This window comes from Streptopelia decaocto (genome assembly GCF_964273445.1).
Source record: "Streptopelia decaocto genome assembly, chromosome: 7".
In the NCBI taxonomy this organism is placed as follows: domain Eukaryota; kingdom Metazoa; phylum Chordata; class Aves; order Columbiformes; family Columbidae; genus Streptopelia; species Streptopelia decaocto.
The window spans coordinates 8242124-8261030 of record NC_138661.1 but is presented as its reverse complement, the minus strand read 5'-3'; the positions used below and the strand labels follow the sequence as shown (position 1 = coordinate 8261030).

The window sequence follows — 18907 nt, the reverse complement described above, 5'->3', positions numbered from 1 at the left end:
TTTAAATTAAATTATTCAGCAAGAAGACATCTTTCAGACAAAAAGTATGTGCTCACCAAGGCACTGGAGAAAAAAATACCCCATAGTTATTACAGAACTAAAAATTCTGTAAGATGTTGTCCTTTACCAACAGTTAATTTCTGCCCTTGCTGCAGAATACTTTATATTAGTCAAAAGGGGCATTTGGAGAAGGAATGGCTTCCAATTATTCAGCTACATCTTATAGAAAGATCTTTCTACTTGTTATACTCTTTGCCCTTCACAGTATTTTTTGGAGACACAGCGTTTTCACTTCATATCTGTCAGTCATCAGATGCTGATTTCAAAGGGACACTTCCATAGGGACTCCGATCCTTTCATAATTTCCCCTTGCCTTCACATCATGCCCGATGTGTTCACAAATACCTATATAATTCCACTTTCAGAAATAACAACAAATACCTCCTTTCCAGTGACATGGGAATTCAGCTGTTCATCAGTCTAACACCTTCCATCATTTTAAACTCTCTTTGGGAAGTAGGGAATCTCCTATTCATACAGTTACCACGTCACTTTAACTTCCCAACAGTAGCAAAAAATAAAGCTGCCATCACTGAATGGAAGTTTTTGCTTGACCGTTGTGCTTGTTCCATAAATTTATGAATCAAAACTCTTTCACTACAAGCAATTTCCAAAAAGGTTTTTCAAGACCATGGTGGGGCATTCTGGAGAAATATTCCAAGTGGTGACAGTGGTTCAGGGTCTTCTGCCTTTCAGAAAGACAAAGACCGGGCAGTTGGAACGCAATGAGAATTCACACTGTGAAACATCCATGGCTGCTTGCCTAAATAATTAAGCAAGCATGAAAAGCAAATGAGTTTTTAAGGAGAGTGTTTGTTGCTGGGGAAAGAGGCACCTGTGGTTATTTGATTCATTATTAACATTTCTAGTATAGTGATGCCTGAAGGTCCCAACCAGGTTGTTTAAATTAACTCAATCAACATAGCAATTTGCATAGGGGCTATAAAGGCAAATGCAGTCAACATGTTAATAACTTTAAATGAACAAAGGGTATTAAAAACCTAAGCAAGTATAGTGTTTAAAAAAAATACCCTGTTTTACCCTTTTCTACACAATAAACTGAATCTTGTTTTTTGGATCCATATTACAACCAGAACATTACATTTAACCTCAAAAGACAACACACAAAACTATAAATATGTACCAAACGCAGCTTGTCAGACTGCAGTTCAAAGAGAGACACAAATCAAAATTAAGCAGCTTCCTCTCATGCTATTCTTTAAAGCGTTGCCGTCAGTCTGGGGACTCGGACGGGAGAGTCTGCTTTTGCTAATCACATATGCATTAGTCCCCGGAATTCTTCCTCTGACACCACAGCAGTACAATAAACCACTACCATACCATCTATGCAAGAAAGTCAATGAATAATTTGTGACAAGCATAGAGGAATCAGGGAGGCCAATGCTGCCTTTAGAACAGATAAATAAAAACAAGCATCCAAAAATAACTCGCAATAGAAATCCTTCTGGATAAGAGCGTGCTTACTTGACTAGACAAATGGAAGATAAAGAAACAGGGGTAAGAGTTGTGTTTTGAAGTGGCAAAGAGACCAAAGGAGGATGAGACCAAGCAAGTACTAGTTACTGATTTTCACTCTTGTGCGCCCTCTTCCCTCATCTAGAACCGTGGTACTGTTCAGGTCGGAACACACCTTCAGCAGGTCTCCAGCCCAACCTCCTGCTCAAAGCCAGGTCAGCTACAACAGACCAGCTTGCTCATGATCTTGAAAACCTTGATGGACAGAGACTTCAAAACTGCTCTGAGCAACCTGTTTCAACCCTTGGCTGTCCTCATGGTGAAAAACCTTTTTTTTTGGTTATCAAGAGAAAACATTTTAATTAATTATGTCCACTGCTGCTAAGCGTCCTGCTGCTCACTCCTATGAAGAGCCTGGCTCTGTCTAACATCTTTTCAGTATGCATTAGCCTTATTTAACAGCAGGACACTCCACAGGGCGCACTAAAAATCATATTTTACTAGGCTGAAATTGGAGATCAAAGCACTGCCAACACCTCTTCCCAAAATCTTTTATGGCCACACTGCAAAGACCCTGACACTGAAGATTACAAGAGGCTAAAAAAGAAATTGCCATTTCGCAGGATGCGAAAAGTGGCATTTCGCCATCCTGAGATCAAAACTTCAGCCAACTAGTTCTCCAGGTGCAAGGAACAAGGTGCCCTGAAACAGATGAGCAAAGCTGAACAGCTCAAAAGTTGGGCCAAGGCTAGACAAGCTCTGCAACTCTCCTAAACAAGCAAGGCCTGTCGCTTAGATTGTACTAACAAAAAAAGCAAACAAAAGGCCTGATTACAGACCTCTCTAAAGATTGTATTTGCAAGTAAAATGCCGTATCTGAAAATATAAGCAAGTGCTTTCCCTGTCAGAGACTGATGATGACTGATCGTCCTTCCAACTCAATCAACATTCATCGTGGCTCTGCTTGGATTTGCAGCCATGGTCTGGACGTTTGCAGTTCATTCCAGATAATGCTTTAAAGTCTAAATGTACCAGAGCATACTGAATCTGACAGCACTTTATAGAGGACGTTTGCAAGACTTGGGACGTATTTCACCTAAAGATAAAATGGGAGAAAAAACAAAACCTGGCTTTTCCAATTAAAAAAAAAAAAAGACAACATTTTGCCTTTTTCCAAGATGACAGCAATTTTGAAGCCCCAAGAGCTATTGTGAAATGTAGCAGTTCTCCAGTAGAACAAGACAAACTCCCACATCTCAGTCATCAGCATAAGATGAAAACTGCTATGACTTCTTGAATAGATTGCCATTAACAGTGAAAATCAGTCAAATCAGTCTCCTGTATTGCTAAGTTTTAACAGCATAACACTCTTCTAAAAGCATATTACACTATAAGGGACAGCTTTTTTTTTTTTTTAATGGAGAATGGGGGACCTAATCCCAAAGCAACTCAATAAAGACAAGTACAAACCAGAGTCTAAGAAGTCATGCTTATGATTTCCTCTTCCTTTTTTTCTTTAAGAATAAGCTAAACAGAACAACAAGCAAGAACACAAATATCATGTCATTAAACAAATAAGGAGCTGCAGGTAATAGCAGATTCAAATGCTTCATATTACTTTTATCTCCCACGTTATGTTGGGAGCTACAAAAGGTGTGGACTCCCAGTGCTTGCAAGACACCGGTTGAAGGTCACGGATGTGGACGTAAGCTGGACGCAGAATGAAACACCTGATGTTGTTTCCAGCTGCAAAACGGCTAAATGAAGCACGGATGGCCTTTTTCATAGGCTTTCAGTTATCTCTTTTTCTGGTAGTTGGAGTTCAAGCTTACTTTTTGGTTTGCTTTTAGATGAAGCATGAGGACATAACAAGATGGATGGATGATGGCAGAGCAGTGGACGTGGTCTACCTTGACTTGAGTAAGGCATTTGACACAGTCTCCCACAGCATCCTCACAGATAAACTGAGGGAGTGCGGTCTGGACGATCAGGTATTGAGGTGGACTGTGAACTGGCTGAAGGGAAGAAGCCAGAGAGTCGTGGCCAATGGGGCGGAGTCCAGTTGGAGGCCTGTGTCTAGTGGAGTCCCTCAAGAGTCAGTACTGGGGCCTATATTATTCAATATATTCAGCAATGATTTGGATGAGGGAATAGAATATACTATCAGCAAGTTTGCTAATGACACCAAACTGGGAGGAGTGGCTGACACACCAGAAGGCTGTGCTGCCATCCAGAGACCTGGACAGGCTGGAGAGTTGGGCAGAGAAAAATTTAATGAAATATAACAAGGGAAAGTGTAGAGTCTTGCATCTGGGCAGGAACAACTCCAGGTTCCAGTATAAGTTGGAGAATGACCTATTAGAGAGAGCATAGGGGAAAGGGACCTGGGGGTCCTGGTGGACAGCAGGATGACCATGAGCCAGCACTGTGCCCTTGTGGCCAGGAAGGCCAATGGCATCCTGGGGTGTATTAGAAGGGGGGTGGTTAGTAGGTCGAGAGAGGTCCTCCTTCCCCTCTACTCTGCCCTGGTGAGACCACACCTGGAATATTGTGTCCAGTTCTGGGCCCCTCAGTTCCAGGACAGGGAACTGCTGGAGAGAGTCCAGCACAGAGGCACAAAGATGCTGAAGGGAGTGGAGCATCTCCCTTATGAAGAAAGGCTGAGGGAGCTGGGGCTCTTTAGCTTGGAGAAGATGAGACTGAGGGGTGACCTCATTAATGTTTATAAATATATAAAGGGTGAGTGTCAGGAGGATGGAGCCAGGCTCTTCTCAGTGACAACCAATGATAGGACAAGGGGTAATGGGTTCAAACTGGAACACAAAAGGTTCCACTTAAATAGGAGAAGAAACTTCTTCTCAGTGAGGGTGACAGAGCACTGGAACAGGCTGCCCAGGGAGGTTGTGGAGTCTCCTTCTCTGCAGACATTCAAGACCTGTTTGAACACCTTCCTGTGTAACCTCATCTGGGTGTTCCTGCTCCGGTGGGGGGATTGGACTGGATGAGCTTTTGAGGTCCCTTCCAATCCCTGACATTCTGTGATTCTGTGTGATTCTGTGAAGCAACACCCAAAAGGCTGTTATGCTTTTTTTCCCCACTCAAATGCACTGAAACCTATTTCAATGTGGTTTGATAATTCAGTCAATAGGCTCCATGAAGACACTCCATAAGGATGTTTCACTTGGTTACTTTCTTCAGAAACTTCTGAGGCTGGATCATCAGCAGCCCTGCAGGTCACTTCACCTCCCACAGCATCAAGGACAGAATTCTGAACAAAAATCTCTAAATTTGCTACTAGCATTGAAGCATGAGTTGGTGAAGGTCAACAGTAGCTCGGTTTTTAGGCTTTCAGATGCGATTTTTTTCTGATACAAGATTGACACCTTTCTCATTTACCAAGAAGATCAATTACCTAGAGCAGTATGACATATTTTGTATATGAGTCTGAACAAGTCAAGTATTTTGGAAAGATAATACCACTGCTATCACTACCAGTGCTAACAACCTTTCTTTTTCACATCCCAACATGAGGATGGCAGAGCTGCCCTTGCTAAAAAGAGACACTTCAAGGTAATATAGTACAATCTAATTAACTAATTGCTTTTCTCTTTTAGGCACACAATCTGTGGGCAAAGGCTCATCTAAAGCAGAATATACTGAAGTTTTCTGCCTGGGCCATACATGTTTTGCCACCAAGTTTGTTTGGTTTGGGGTTTATTTGTGGTTTTTTGGTTGGTTGTTGTTTTTTTAAATAAACAAAACAAAACAAAACCAAAACTTAGGGTGGAGGAGAAATCAAGCTAGGACCTGAAAAACTCATTTATACGTTCTGAAACACAACTTTCTGGATAGCTACAGTTAACAAGAACATTTAAGACTCCTGTTTGCTCAGATCCACCTTAAAGAAGCAATAAAGTAGAGCACATCAGAAGTCTTCACACAGCTAAATACGTATCAAGATACTGAAATTTTGCATTTTCACCTTTCCAGGATTGATTATTTCCCTACTACTAGCCCATTTCTGTCTCTCCCATCTCTTCAGTTACCCCTCTTTAATCTTTTGGTCCTCATATGCCCCATCTCGACACCTTTTCTGGCTGGCATATACAGAGGGGAAAAGACAAATCATTCAATCTTTCTTGTCTGTTCCTGCAGACAATACTTTTTTTTTCATTTACAGATACAATACCTCTTCTTCTTTACATTGTGTGACTATTCTTCATATTACTGTGATCATTCCATTTCATAGCAATCACCATGAAAAATCACCTGTGTTAGATGAAAATAAACCTCCCATTCTACACATTATAAGTAATCAAAATAATTCAATAAGAGGTTAGTAAAGAGGAAAAAAAGTTACTAATTTGAAGAACTAATATTCATTTGACTATTGCAATTCCAGCAGATTGCTTCAAGCAATAAATAGTCTTCAGAGGGATGCCATTTACCAAGACAGCTGGGAGGACAAAAATAGATGCAACTAACCTACTCACATTGTATGTAAAACAGTTGTAACATGGAGAATGAGGGTAAGACAGCATATGCCAGCAGAGCTTTCTGTTTCCACATACAGAGCAAGAACGTATTTCTCTCAAAATATGTTTTATAAGACACATCTCTGTAGTGCACTAATCCATTTACACAGTATTACCTACCAATAAAGTTATTTCTGTCTTTAACAACTGTTGTTTTAAAAATGTGTAACATCTGACCCTGTGCCATTGCAGTGACTCTGAATCCTGACAAAAGGATCGTACTAACTCTTGATATATTATTTGCAGCAGTAAAAGCAAAATGTATTTTTTTTGACACCTAAATTTACTGAACAGTTACTCAGATTTACAAAGCCAGTGATCTTCCAATTTAGAATTTTTAGATAGAAATTAAAACATTCCAAATGCCCCGCTGACAGCTCTTTGCTTGCAATTAACCTTAAACTTTAACAATTCAACAGAAACTTCAAATAAAAAAAGATACAATACCTGAAGAAGGTCACTGAGGTCAAGTAACATGTCTGCGAAGAAGTCAAGGAATACACGTTTGTTGAATGTTACGGTGTTTCTTAATTTCATTAACAACCCCAACAAAAGGAAAAAAATAAACCCAGGTTTAACTGTCAAAGAAACTAAATAATGACTGGGTACTTGGCTGCACCACTTCTGTCCCCAGCCAGCATCCAGCTGAGAGCTCAGCTCCCCAAAAATCCTGCCAGCAGAATCACAGAATGTCAGGGATTGGAAGGGACCTCGAAAGCTCATCCAGTCCAATCCCCCCGTCGGAGCAGGAACACCCAGATGAGGTTACACAGGAAGGTGTCCAGGCGGGTTTGAATGTCTCAAGAGTAGGAGACTCCACAACCTCCCTGGGCAGCCTGGGCCAGTGTTCTGTCACCCTCACTGAGAAGAAGTTTCTTCTCAAATTTAAGTGGAACCTTTTGTGTTCCGGTTTGAACCCATTACCCCTTCTCCTATAATTGGTTGTCACCAAGAAGAGCCTGGCTCCGTCCTCCTGACACTCACCCTTTACATATTTATAAACATTAATGAGGTCACCCCTCAGTCTCCTCCAGGGTAAAGAGCCCCAGCTCCCTCAGCCTTTCCTCACACGGGAGATGCTCCACTCCCTTCAGCATCTTTGTAGCTCTGTGCTGGACTCTCTCAGTTCCCTGTCCTTCTGGAACTGAGGGGCCCAGAACTGGACACAATATTCCAGATGTGGCCTCACCAGAACAGAGTAGAGGGGAAGGAGAACCTCTCTGGACCTACTAACCACTCCCCTTCTAATACACCCCAGGTACCATGGGCCTTCCTGGCCACAAGGGCACAGTGCTGGCTCATGGTCATCCTGCTGTCCACCAGGACCCCCAGGTCCCTTTCCCCTACACTGCTCTCTAATAGGTCATTCCCCAACTTATACTGGAACCTGGGGTTGTTCCTGCCCAGATGCAAGACTCTACACTTTCCCTTGTTATATTTCATTATATTTTTCCCTGCCCAACTCTCTGGCCTGTCTAGGCACCCATAGCATTCACTGTGTAAATTGTCCACGTGGAGTGATGGTCTGAAAGAACCAGCCAACACACTGTGTGACTTACGGTACTCACCATATATTGCAGCCTAAGAAAGACTCAGTGATAACAAAAATAACATCAGAAGGTAAAGCATTGTCAGTCTCCTGTGCCAGCTTAGGAGCCCAGGATCCCAGAAAAACACATGGAACAGCAAACTAAGAAAACTGCAATAAGTTTATTTTGTCCTCTTCTATGAGGACCTGTCAAAGAGCTGGGAAGAGAAAGCCACTTTGGCTACTCTCTCTCCTCTGACCAAGAAAACCAGCTGTTACCTTTGAGCTCTTACTGCCTCCCTCATGCCCTGTGCTGCCAAAAAAATACCAGGTCACTGTCTACAGCTCATTATGGGCACACGTGGAACTCATAATAGCTAAAAAGAAGCCAAACCCACTACAAGTTTCCATTAGATTTTACTGAAAGCAAGCACGCTTATAAATATATTGTCCTAACAATAAACAAAAGTGTAAGATTAAGTGTAAGATGCAAAGGTTCTTGCTGCTATCAGAGCAGGAACACATGCTGGATTTCCTATCAGCTACTCAGGTGTGGCTTACACGTCGTAAAAAGGTTCCGGTTTTACCATTAAAAGGAGTGTCAAAGTAAAGTGTGAGAGAAGGAGAGGGAGAGAGGCAAAGGAAACATGTATGCGGGGGTGTATGTACGTGTGTGTATATAGCAATGTGTTAAGAAATGCGGTATTAAAAAAAATACAGGGACGTCAGTATAGTTTGGTACATCATGTAACGCAAGTATTAGCGTATGTTTTTCTTCAAGTATGCCTGAGTAATATAGAGCACGTTTATCCTAAATATTATCAGCCATGGAAGCAGAATAATTCAGATAATGTGATCAGTTTATACATAAACATTTGTCTTGCTAAGAATTTTTATCCTTGAGCATTTCTATCCTTAGTTTGCATTTAAAATTATATTAATTTAGTGCTCTAAATCTGTAACAAAATTCAATACATTATGTTAATATTATTTGGTGAAAGTTAATTTTAGCATTGAAAAGAACACAGCATAGCTGGATATTTAATTAGCTGAAAACTCAGTATGGCTCTGAAAAAATCCAAAATCCCTTATAGATAATATTATGCAAGACATTAATCTTAAATTTTAACACAGTATGGAAATTGCTAACAAAAAGAAATTTGTAAATGATAGAGCTCAGAAATTTACACAGAGCAATACTGAATTCAACACAACTTTTTGGTTGACGTAATGATAAAGGAAAAAAAGGAAAGTCTTTAACAATGTAATAGTAACTCAGATCTAGGCAGAAATCACTACATCAATTCTATGCTTGAGAAACATTCTAGGTCTGAAAATGTTCCTAGAGTGTTACTGACTTGAAGTGTCTGGTTACTCCATGCCCACCCTGAGATATCTTCACCACTGAGATAAACTAAAGTTATCATTCATACCTGACAGATTTTGTTGCAATTTAGAAATAAAATAAAATTAAATTAAATTTAAAAGGCACCAAAGTGAGCAACACAGTGGTCCCATAGTCCGCTGGCAGTGGTGAGAGCAGAAGGGACAAAACGGAGGGGACAGAAAGAGAACATCAGTGCCCGAGCCACACACAGACACTTTTCTAAGCCAGGCGTTTCAGTAACAGCCATGAACCCTGCGTACCAAAGTATTTTTCATCTTCCTCAAACTGTTAAAACCACTTTGGTGGAAGACCCAGGCTTAGTGACACACGACAAGTGCTGAGGCCTTATTACTGTAAGAAAACAAAACCAAACCTTTGGTCCAAGGAAGAAGAAATAGAGAGCATCGCATGCATTTATAATTACAAAAAAGCAGAGCTAAGATACAGGAAAATTCACTTGCAGGGCTCAGGCACATCTGGAGCAATTCAGAGCTACACTATAGATGCTTTAACATACAGTAGCTTCGCTCCCGAGAGAAGTTAGTTCAAGTGTCCAGTGAAATCGTAAGCAAAGGTCACAGTCAAAAAGCAGCATTTCTGGATTTCATTTAAGGCAGCCTCCAGCAATCCTGTTCCCTGATTAGATGTGTAGCTGCTACAACCAAACAAAAGCAAAGGGGAAATCTGAGTCATGCAGTAGCAAAGGGGTGGCCTTTACTGTGAATATTGTGAGCACAATTATCAGCAGGAAGTAGTTGTAAAAACAGGCCGTTGTTTTCAAACTTCTTTTCAGAGCTGGAACAGTTCAAGAGAACGTACAACAGCAGCTGAAAACAGCAGATAATACATAATATGTATTCAAAAATTATACAATCATAAGATAAATGTTTTCTTTGAAGCCAAACGAAAACAACGATAATTTTACACAGAGAGACTGCTAGCACATGGGAAGGTTCTCAAAGGGATAGAAGGCTACTGGTATTGGAGATATATACATACAAAATAACAGGACATAAACACAAGGAGACTTAGGTTACAAATGCACCCACTTTAAAAAAAGGGGGAAAGAAAAAGCTAAAAGCATTAACAGTTTCAGCTGCTTTTCCTTTGCTATTCATTTCACCAAGGTATGCAATTGACTGCCCATCACTAGAGACTTTTAAATCAACATGAGATGAGTCTAAAGGCTTTACTTCAAAAGATTTAATTCAAGGGAATCCTTTGACCAACGTGATACAAGAGGTCAGATCGAGCAGCCAGAACTCTCCCTTTCTGCTTTTATAATCCGGTAATCTGTGGATAACGTGAGAGCACCATGAATCACAGCAGCAATGACCTCATTCTCAACACCAGAGCAAACAAAAGTTCGTGATGAAATGAATAGCACCGGAAACCTAAAACCCAAAAAACCAAAACAAGCATGCATTTGTCCTTCAGACAGACCCACATTTTGCATATTCCAGCTATCATGAAGCACTTACATGCAGCAAAATCACTGTGGTTTTCAATACTAACATTTAGCAGGAGGCAAAACTGCCATTTGCCAAAGTTCTATACAGAGATGCAAGAACAAATTGTGGAAGATGCTTTTAAAATAACAACTATAATTCACAATAGTTGTCCCCCCTCCTAAAAACAAATAAATGAAAATCCTGACTTTCGTGTCTGACAATCTGCAATAACCAGGAAACCTTCAGACAGATTATTTCATGCTATTGTGTCAAAATTCTTCTACTACATCGTAGCATGTCATATGTGGGAGACAGCGGCACATATGAGCAGCACAGAGACGACAAATAGTCTTAATATTTATTTTATTCAGTTAGTTAGTTTTCATAAGTTATCCTCAGACTCTTTTTACTTATTTTGACAAGCTTACTACAAAATCGGCCATGCCACAGCAAGAGGACTAATGCCAAGGAATCGTGACTGCAAGCCACTCAGCAGAAATGTCACATCCATAAGAGCCGTTCTGTCCACTAATGAAGCGTTACCTTTTTTTGAGTTGAAGCTAAAATGCTTTCTCTTTCTAGCAAAAACTAAAACCAGATCCATTAACTATATATCATATTTAAACATAAAGTCGATCCTTGTACTCATCAAGAGCAATTCAGCTGGCTGCAAACAAAAAGGCAAAGCTTAACAGGAAATCTGACTGAAGAGCAACAACATTTCTGATTTTAAAACAATTTTTTCTCAAGTTCTAAATGAAATTAAATATTTGCAGTTTCAGTGTTACGGTTCTGTATAAGCTACATATGAGATGGTAACTTCCCAGAAGCACTTACAATAACAAATACATGGAGATAAAACAAAAGGGAGTGTGATACCAGGGTGAAAAACCAGTGACAGCATTCGGCTGGCCCTGAACACAGTTTTCCACCTTTCAGTTCAACACCCAATTCACAAACTTCCCTTTCCATAGTTTCATACACCAAGTGATTTCTGATTATGACTTATCACGACTTTATCTCTGCTGCTTTACAAACGTTCACCATTTTAATTAGCAATTAATTAAATCTGACTGGCAGCACTAATTGTTTAAAGTAAACACTTCTCTTCCCAATAACACTGAACTGAAGTGATTAGAAAATAATAACCAAAACCAATTCTTTTGTAGAAAACTCATTCCTGACAGCTCTAATAAAAGCTTTGCATCGAGGCTGAAATCCTACAGAGCCAGTTTCCAATGTTTCTTAAGTTTGCAATTCTACCTGTGCAAATAAGTCCACACAGCACAGGCTGCACTCGAGTATAGAAACAAAACAGCATTTAACAAATCAAACCGGCAAGCAGAAATGCCATTATCATAAAATGCTGCCTTTATTTATGTGTAGATTAATGAATGAGCAAAAAAAAACATTTTGATCTGTGGGTTTTTTTCCTTCTTTGCACACAGCTGCACATCTGTACCTCATAGAACTGTATTTTTCTATATCGTGTATTCCCAAATCCCCAACTTAAGGACAAAAAGCAGTGCTGCACTCCTTCCCCAGGTAAATAGGGATGCTTCTTTCACAGTTCCCTTTTAGCACATGCAACGCCTCCATCTTCACGGTTAAACCAAAGGTCCGGGCAGTAATTCATCCCGGTACAACCACCGGGGCAGGTGATTAGAAAGCAAACAGGCATTTCAGGCTGCACTTCAGGGCGTCACTGAAAGGGTTACAAGTGTCACTTTCTGGCTCACCCTAGGCCTGAATTAGCCCCCACACCAGTTCTCTCCCCTCCTCTATCTCCAGTGGCTGCAGACAAAACCCAGGGCAGCTGGGCTGGACGGGATGGACGCAGCGCCTGCTGCGCTAACTCCCAACACGCACACAGCTCCGGCTTTACTAAACTAGTGCCGTAGCTTTTCTTAATAATTGGCTTCAGAGCCATCTCCATTCAGAGGAACATTTCCAAAACCATGCCAGCCTAGCTGAATATTCAGCACTTTCGCAAACGCTGCCCATAGAGAATAACGTCTTCAAAGGATTCGGGCCAGGCTGTATTCCTAGTGTCACTGACTTTAAGTGAAAAACCTGCTTTGTGGATATTGCAAAGTATTTACATAGTCGTATGTAAATTTATAACACAGTCCAACACAACAACAACAAAAACACCAAAAAATATATTTCTTGTCACAAAATACAGTAAACTCTCAATTATTCAAAATACCAGATGGATACAATATGCAAAGAATATCCATACTAAGCTACTGAAAGGTAATCTAGTTGGTGTATTTAGTTTGGGAAAAGAAAATTTAGGCACAGAATGAAAATGTAAATATTAATTTAAAAGTTTTGAGAGACATGAGGTTAATCTTCAAGCTGGATGATGTGACCATGTATAAATAACAGTTGGCTATATTCAAACAACAAAAAGTCACCAAACAAGAAAGAGAGACCCCGTCCCCTGAACAGTAAATTGAGCAAGTGCTGGTGAGGGAAAACAAGAGAGGTTGCTAGGAGAAGGGAGGCTTAAGGAAGAACTTAAAAGAAGTGTGGGGCTGGCAGACAAGAATGGGAGCAAAGCTGAAGCTGTAAGGGAAAAAGAAACAAGAGTAAATAGTGAAATCGCTGCAGAAAACATCCTGCGTCTGAAAAGAGGTCAAAAACATAAGCAGATATGAAACTGCACAGTCCAAAAATCTGTACAGGGTGATCATTTGATAATAAAGTGGGCACGAAAAAAGCAGCTGGGAAGAAGGACACCAACAGTAAAGATTTAGGTAAACGTAAAGGAGTTCTCGCTTTTCCCTGTATGCAAATTCTGTAAGGGTTATGACTCCTGCACCGACAGTGAGAGAGAAGTTTCACAAAACTCAGAAGAACTATTCTGAGGTGACAATCAGGTATTCACCACAGCAGCACCATGTGCATTTGGAAATGCAAAGCAGGGGGCAAAGAAAGAAATGGCAAAAACTGGGAGCAGAGAAAAATCACTGCCTGCTCAGAGGCGGCAAAGGAAAACCAGCACCGCTGTGAGCCCGATTGTCAGAAGAGTCCACGTGGAAGAGTTTGGAAAGATGCAAAAAATAAAACAAAAGAAAACAGAAAGAGATAATTAGAGCTATGGTTTGCCTGGCAATTTACACCAACATGAATGAACAGAATAATCTCAGCCTGCCCCAAACTGGCTTCATTCTGGCCCATCACCACCCCCTTCCCTGGGCTGCTATTTGCGCAGCAACGTAGCAAACCAGCCTCGGGAACTGTCTGAATTATTTTTTTCCCCTTTTATTTTCTTTTTCCCCTCCTGTTTTCAGCTGGATTAACTCCCCAGTTCACACGTAGCTGCACAAACACCTGGGCTGATAGAAGGCAGGGGATGCACTGGGGGAGGACCGAGCAGGCAAGGGCAGAGCCAGTTGAGTTCTTTCTGAAGCTGCGCCAGCTCACGCTGGCTTAAAGCCTCATCAAAACTAGAGCCTGAGACAGCCTGTCACTCACCCATCCCACCTTCTCAAATTTCTCTTTAAAGTCACACTGTTTGCAGAGCTCTCCCAGGCTTGCTCCAAAACAAAGACCTGCCTTATCTGAAAGAGAAACCTTAGAACAAATAAGGAGCAAAAGCCTGCAGAATAGCTGCTTTATAGTAAACCAAAATCTTATAAAAGTGATAACACCTTCCTTGTTTTAAGTACACACACAGTTCTTGTGTGAAAGTTCGTCGCAGAACTGCTCTGGTTTACCCACAGTAAAACCTGTTACACTTTTTGAAAAGTAGCCTCACGGTGCTCAATTAAACCAGAACAAACCCAAATTCTGCTGATATAGAATGTTTTATATTTTCCATGCTAGAAGCCAAGCGTTACATCTTTGCTTTCATGCCCATACTGAGTCTAATGCACTGGTATTAAGTGCTCCTCGGAGAATTATCTCAGCAGAGCTTCGCTGGGTGGGAGCGCGGCAGCTGCTGTACCCGGCACGGGGACACGGCAGAGTTTGCACAGACACTCAGACGCTGCTTTCCGGCCAGTATCAGTGAACTTGACTTAACAGTGCACAGGCAGCATTTAAATCTTACACGTACAACAGTGCCACTCAGCAGAAAATTTGTGCTACTAGAGCCTTTAAGAAAAAGTGTAACTTCAAAAAAATGAACTGCATCCCTGCCATTCTGAGGCTGCTGACTCCTCAATGGCCTTTGGTGGGAAATCCAACCATCGGATGTGTTAAATTTCCCATTCTCAAAAGCCTTGAAGAGAATTGTATCAGCATATGTCATGTAACACAATGAGAGAATAAGCCCTTCTGTATCGGATGCCCGTGGGCACATACCTGTAAAGATCTCTTTTGGTTATTTGAACTGGATACCTGCCGCCGTGCAGCAAAGGGAGCCCTTGTATTCAGCAAGCGGGCAGTACAAAAATGCCTTTCTCCCTAATGGTGTGTGTGCCTGTTGATCAGAAAAACCTCACCTGGGCAGGCAGGAGAGCTCTCTGCATCCCCACGCTCCCTCGGAAAACACCAGACGTGACGGCTTCACAGACACTTCCACAAATGCTGCCACACTGTTAATTACTGGTCTTGCGGTAATCAAAGCGGGTCTGATTAAAGGCATTACAGTAACTCACAATAACTTCCCCAATGACCTGTTTTTGTTACAGAACTTAAACGCAGCGTGGAGCTGAAAACTGGGTGCTTGGAACTAGTTTATCAGCGGTGCTTGGAAGTCAGGACAACACGCCACTTCTGCACTGGCTGATCTTCTCAAAACTGGCTGGTTTAGTCATTTCCAATAAAATAAATATGAAAACTTAGAGCTAAACTGATGCACGGCATTGGTGAGTTGAATAATCCTCAGCCCATGCTTTCACTTTAAGAAATGCCCACACTAAATACATATATATATATACGGATATATATATATAATCACTGCAGCAGAAACCTTCATAACAGCACAGAGCTATACAGAATCTGATTTTTAGTAAAGAGAGTACATTTTCTAAACTGGGCTTGCCTTATGGTTCACAAATAGCAGCTTATCCCAAATGAGTTACTAAATAAAGTATTTTACCAAATATAAAATAACGCATCTTGCAAAGGCAACACTTTGGAGTACCACTGTAAGAGTATTCAAGGGAGGTTTATTTAGCAGTACAGGAGTAGAAAACTGACATTACGTCCATGGACGGTTAGCGAGGTATCTTGGGATAGAAGAACAAACACAAGCAACTGAATTAGCATGAATGAATTCACCAACCTGTGGACAAGATACAGTATGCAAACATGTCTTCGTTTCTACTTCACGCCAATGCACAAAGGACAAATCACCTTTAGCTGTTACTGGCAGGGTGAGAAGACACCTTCAGTTCCCAAAAGCCCAACTGACCAGCGCTCAGGAAGAACTAAAGAAAGAAAAAGAACTGCAATAGCTTTCCTAACTTTAAAAATATCAAATATCAATTTTAAATACCTTTCAGCGCTAAAGACAAGTGATGCATCATGCTTTGAAATGGATACAGTTCTCAACATGACACATTCCCCTTCAAGGACATAATACACTGAATATTACATTTTAAAAAAACGTCTTGAAAAGTTGTCCCTAGATTAAATTTGGTCCTTGAACAAGTAGAATACAGCAGGTAGAGGGAAGAGTTCACACGGCAGGGAAGAAGGATGATGTATCTGAGATTTTAAGGTAGCTAAATTTTCAGAGTTCAATTACAAGAACAAATCTTTGAGATGATCTACTGAATAGTGAAAATACAGTCGCAGGCAGTTGATAGCCTTTATATTTTATCTGCCTGAAAGGGTGGGAAATAAGTGCCTCTCCTTTGGAATCAGTTTTCCCCAAGAAAATGAACACTGGGCTGTGCCTCAGGACACTGGGTTTCCACTTTTTCGTGAAAAAAAAACCCAAACATTTAATCCTTCTTCATCATGTTTTTATAATAAAGACAACAGATTCCCCTTCCTTTGTAAAATGCTCTGAAATCTTCTGATTATCTTCCTATTATAATACACCTTTTAACTCTGGGGTTACCAAGTCTATCCAAAGAACCAGAGAAACAAGCTTTCAAATGTTCTTCTGCTATAATCTCCCCATCATTAACTAACTTTATGGTCAACAATTAGTTTTCGGACCATGTCCTCACCTTTGTAAGACCCAAGAAACATCATGTCTTAATTCAATGTCCTGATATAATTAGTGGGTTTATGATATGCAAGTCAGAATAGAAGTGTGTCCACCTGTCCAAAACGTGCAAAACCGGCTTAAGAACCAAGTGCCATCCTGAGCGCCTTACAATGAAAATAGATGTGATGCATATCAGAGATTCAACCGCTCCTTTCAAGTACACCAGTCTGAATTTTCATGCCTTATTACCCAAAACACAAAGCTAAGAAGCTCCTATAAAATCTCTGCATTCCTTTATTCAGTTTAAGATTTAATTTGATTTTGCACCAATTTGCTCTAAAATCACTTTGTAAATACACATACCAGTTCTCAGTGTTAAAAAATATAAAGCAAGTGTCAGCTCCTTGTTTAATGGTTACTCATCTTTACGAAGGAATCCTTAAGGAGCAAAAGGAAAACCCTTTACTGGGGGAAAAGGGGGGCAAGAATGGTAGGAAGGGACCAGAACACACGTACCAATGTTCTACCGAAAGCTCAGGTTGTCAGTACGCAATCTGCTGCGATTCTCCACTTGTCACGGGTACTGCAATTCTGTTGGCATTACTGTCAATATTTACTTCACTTAAGCAGGAACTTCCAAAGCATCGCAAGACAACATCGCACAGCATCGCTTAGTGAACACACTGAAGTTCATTTACTTGCAAACAGCATTTCTCATGTTCTTAAAAGTTAACAACCTTCATTAAATGGTTTTAATCAAGATGGAAAATGAGAAATATTTTCCTGAAGTGGCATTTTAAACTTTTATCCCTGTATTATCTTTTTTTTTGCATGCTGTAGCAATGGCAAGCACTTATCTCATGTCTCTTTTACAGCACAGAGACTGCTCTTTCATTATCAGTTTTTAAGAAGCTGTAAACTTATCTCAGCTGCTGGAGTTCTTCACAAGAGGAAAAAAAACCCACAGTAATGATGTACATATCATCTGCCTCTGGGAAAATAAAAACTGCCAGTGATATGCTGGGAAAGATCTCCTTGAGACTCCTTTCACACAGTCTTGCAGTAGCTTTATTGTAACCAAGCAATGTAATTTCAAATAATAATCTACAGCGCGCTGAAGGCAAGCTCCTAAAAATACAGCTCTGCTTCAAACAACAACCAAGAATGCTATTGTGGGTCTCGTGTTTACAGCTGCTCGCTGATTGTGTCATATTTGCAAAGCTTTCAAGAAAAATGATAAGTTTGGGTTTTTTTTTTCCCCGCTGCTGAGACTTACAAATTCAGCCTGGGATTCTGATAACAAACTCAATAGAACACCAGAGCTAGTGAGCCTGCAGACCTTGCTCCTCTTCACAATTTTGGCTAAAAATTCCAAGTGTTTTAGCCGATATACTTGGAATGGTATATTCCAGCATCTTAACAAAACCTAATAGGAGAGAAGCCCTGCAGAACAGGGCTTCTAAAACTGTAAGAGGCAACATACTATTCTATGAGGTATAGATGCACATGGGACGCAAACATATCTACATCATATTACTGCCCTGATGAGCAAAGGCAGTTTGCTTCCCTTCTGTGCCTCAGTTTCTCCAACCAGAAGATGGGGATGGTAATACTGACCTCCATAAAATGCTATAAACTCTACATCTTCATCACCAGGACCCTCAGCTAGGAGGGAATAAACTGGAGTCACAGTCCTGCTGCCAGAACTGTTTACATATTTAAAAAATAAAGAAACACATAAAAATAACCTGAGAGAAAGAAGCCAAGCTAGGTGTACACCCGCTCGAGCCCTGGCCATTCACCTACAAAAGCTTCCACTTGTTTGCTCTTCTCCTGGCCCCACAACTCCTGCGTTTCAGATTGCACAGCAACAGCAGCTTCAAAAGGAGAACAGGTAGGGTTCGGCCCTCACTGCCCTCTTGGCTTTTAACTCCCCTCACAGAAGCAAATCTGGATTTTCAGCAATTCAGGAAGGGGCTTTAGTCAGCAGCCCTAAAAATAATATTTTAAAAAATAAAATTAAAATTCGAAAAAAGTAATCACTGAGCATCTTTTGTTGTGTCACCCAGCAGAAGATGGATTGCTCTGGACTCTGAGCAAAGAAAATTTCTCTGTACAGAGCACTAGGCAAACACCTAAACCACCAACTGGAAGGACATTCATCTGCACTCCTGAGCAACGTGTCACCTACCCGTCCATTTTACATGGCAGCCTAAAGAACACAGGCTTGGGGAAACTGGCCCTGCGGTGGATGCTCCTTACCTTGACTTCAGCACAGCTGAAGACACGGTCAGCCATGGGTTCTTAACACCAAACTGTTGAGACATCACGGTTTGGCTAGCTGGTCTAGAAGGT

The 18907-nt window shown here is 40.9% G+C and overlaps 1 protein-coding gene across 1 annotated transcript in view; it reads right to left on the bottom strand.

The window, feature by feature from the left end:
* The window catches only part of BRF1 (BRF1 general transcription factor IIIB subunit), a 181844-nt gene that overhangs the window by 103481 nt on the left and 59456 nt on the right, over positions 1-18907 (bottom strand). Inside the window, exon 4 of the mRNA XM_082058936.1 lies at positions 6519-6550. Within this exon, the coding sequence (XP_081915062.1) occupies positions 6519-6550 (32 nt within the window). The remainder of the gene's footprint in view (positions 1-6518; positions 6551-18907) is intronic.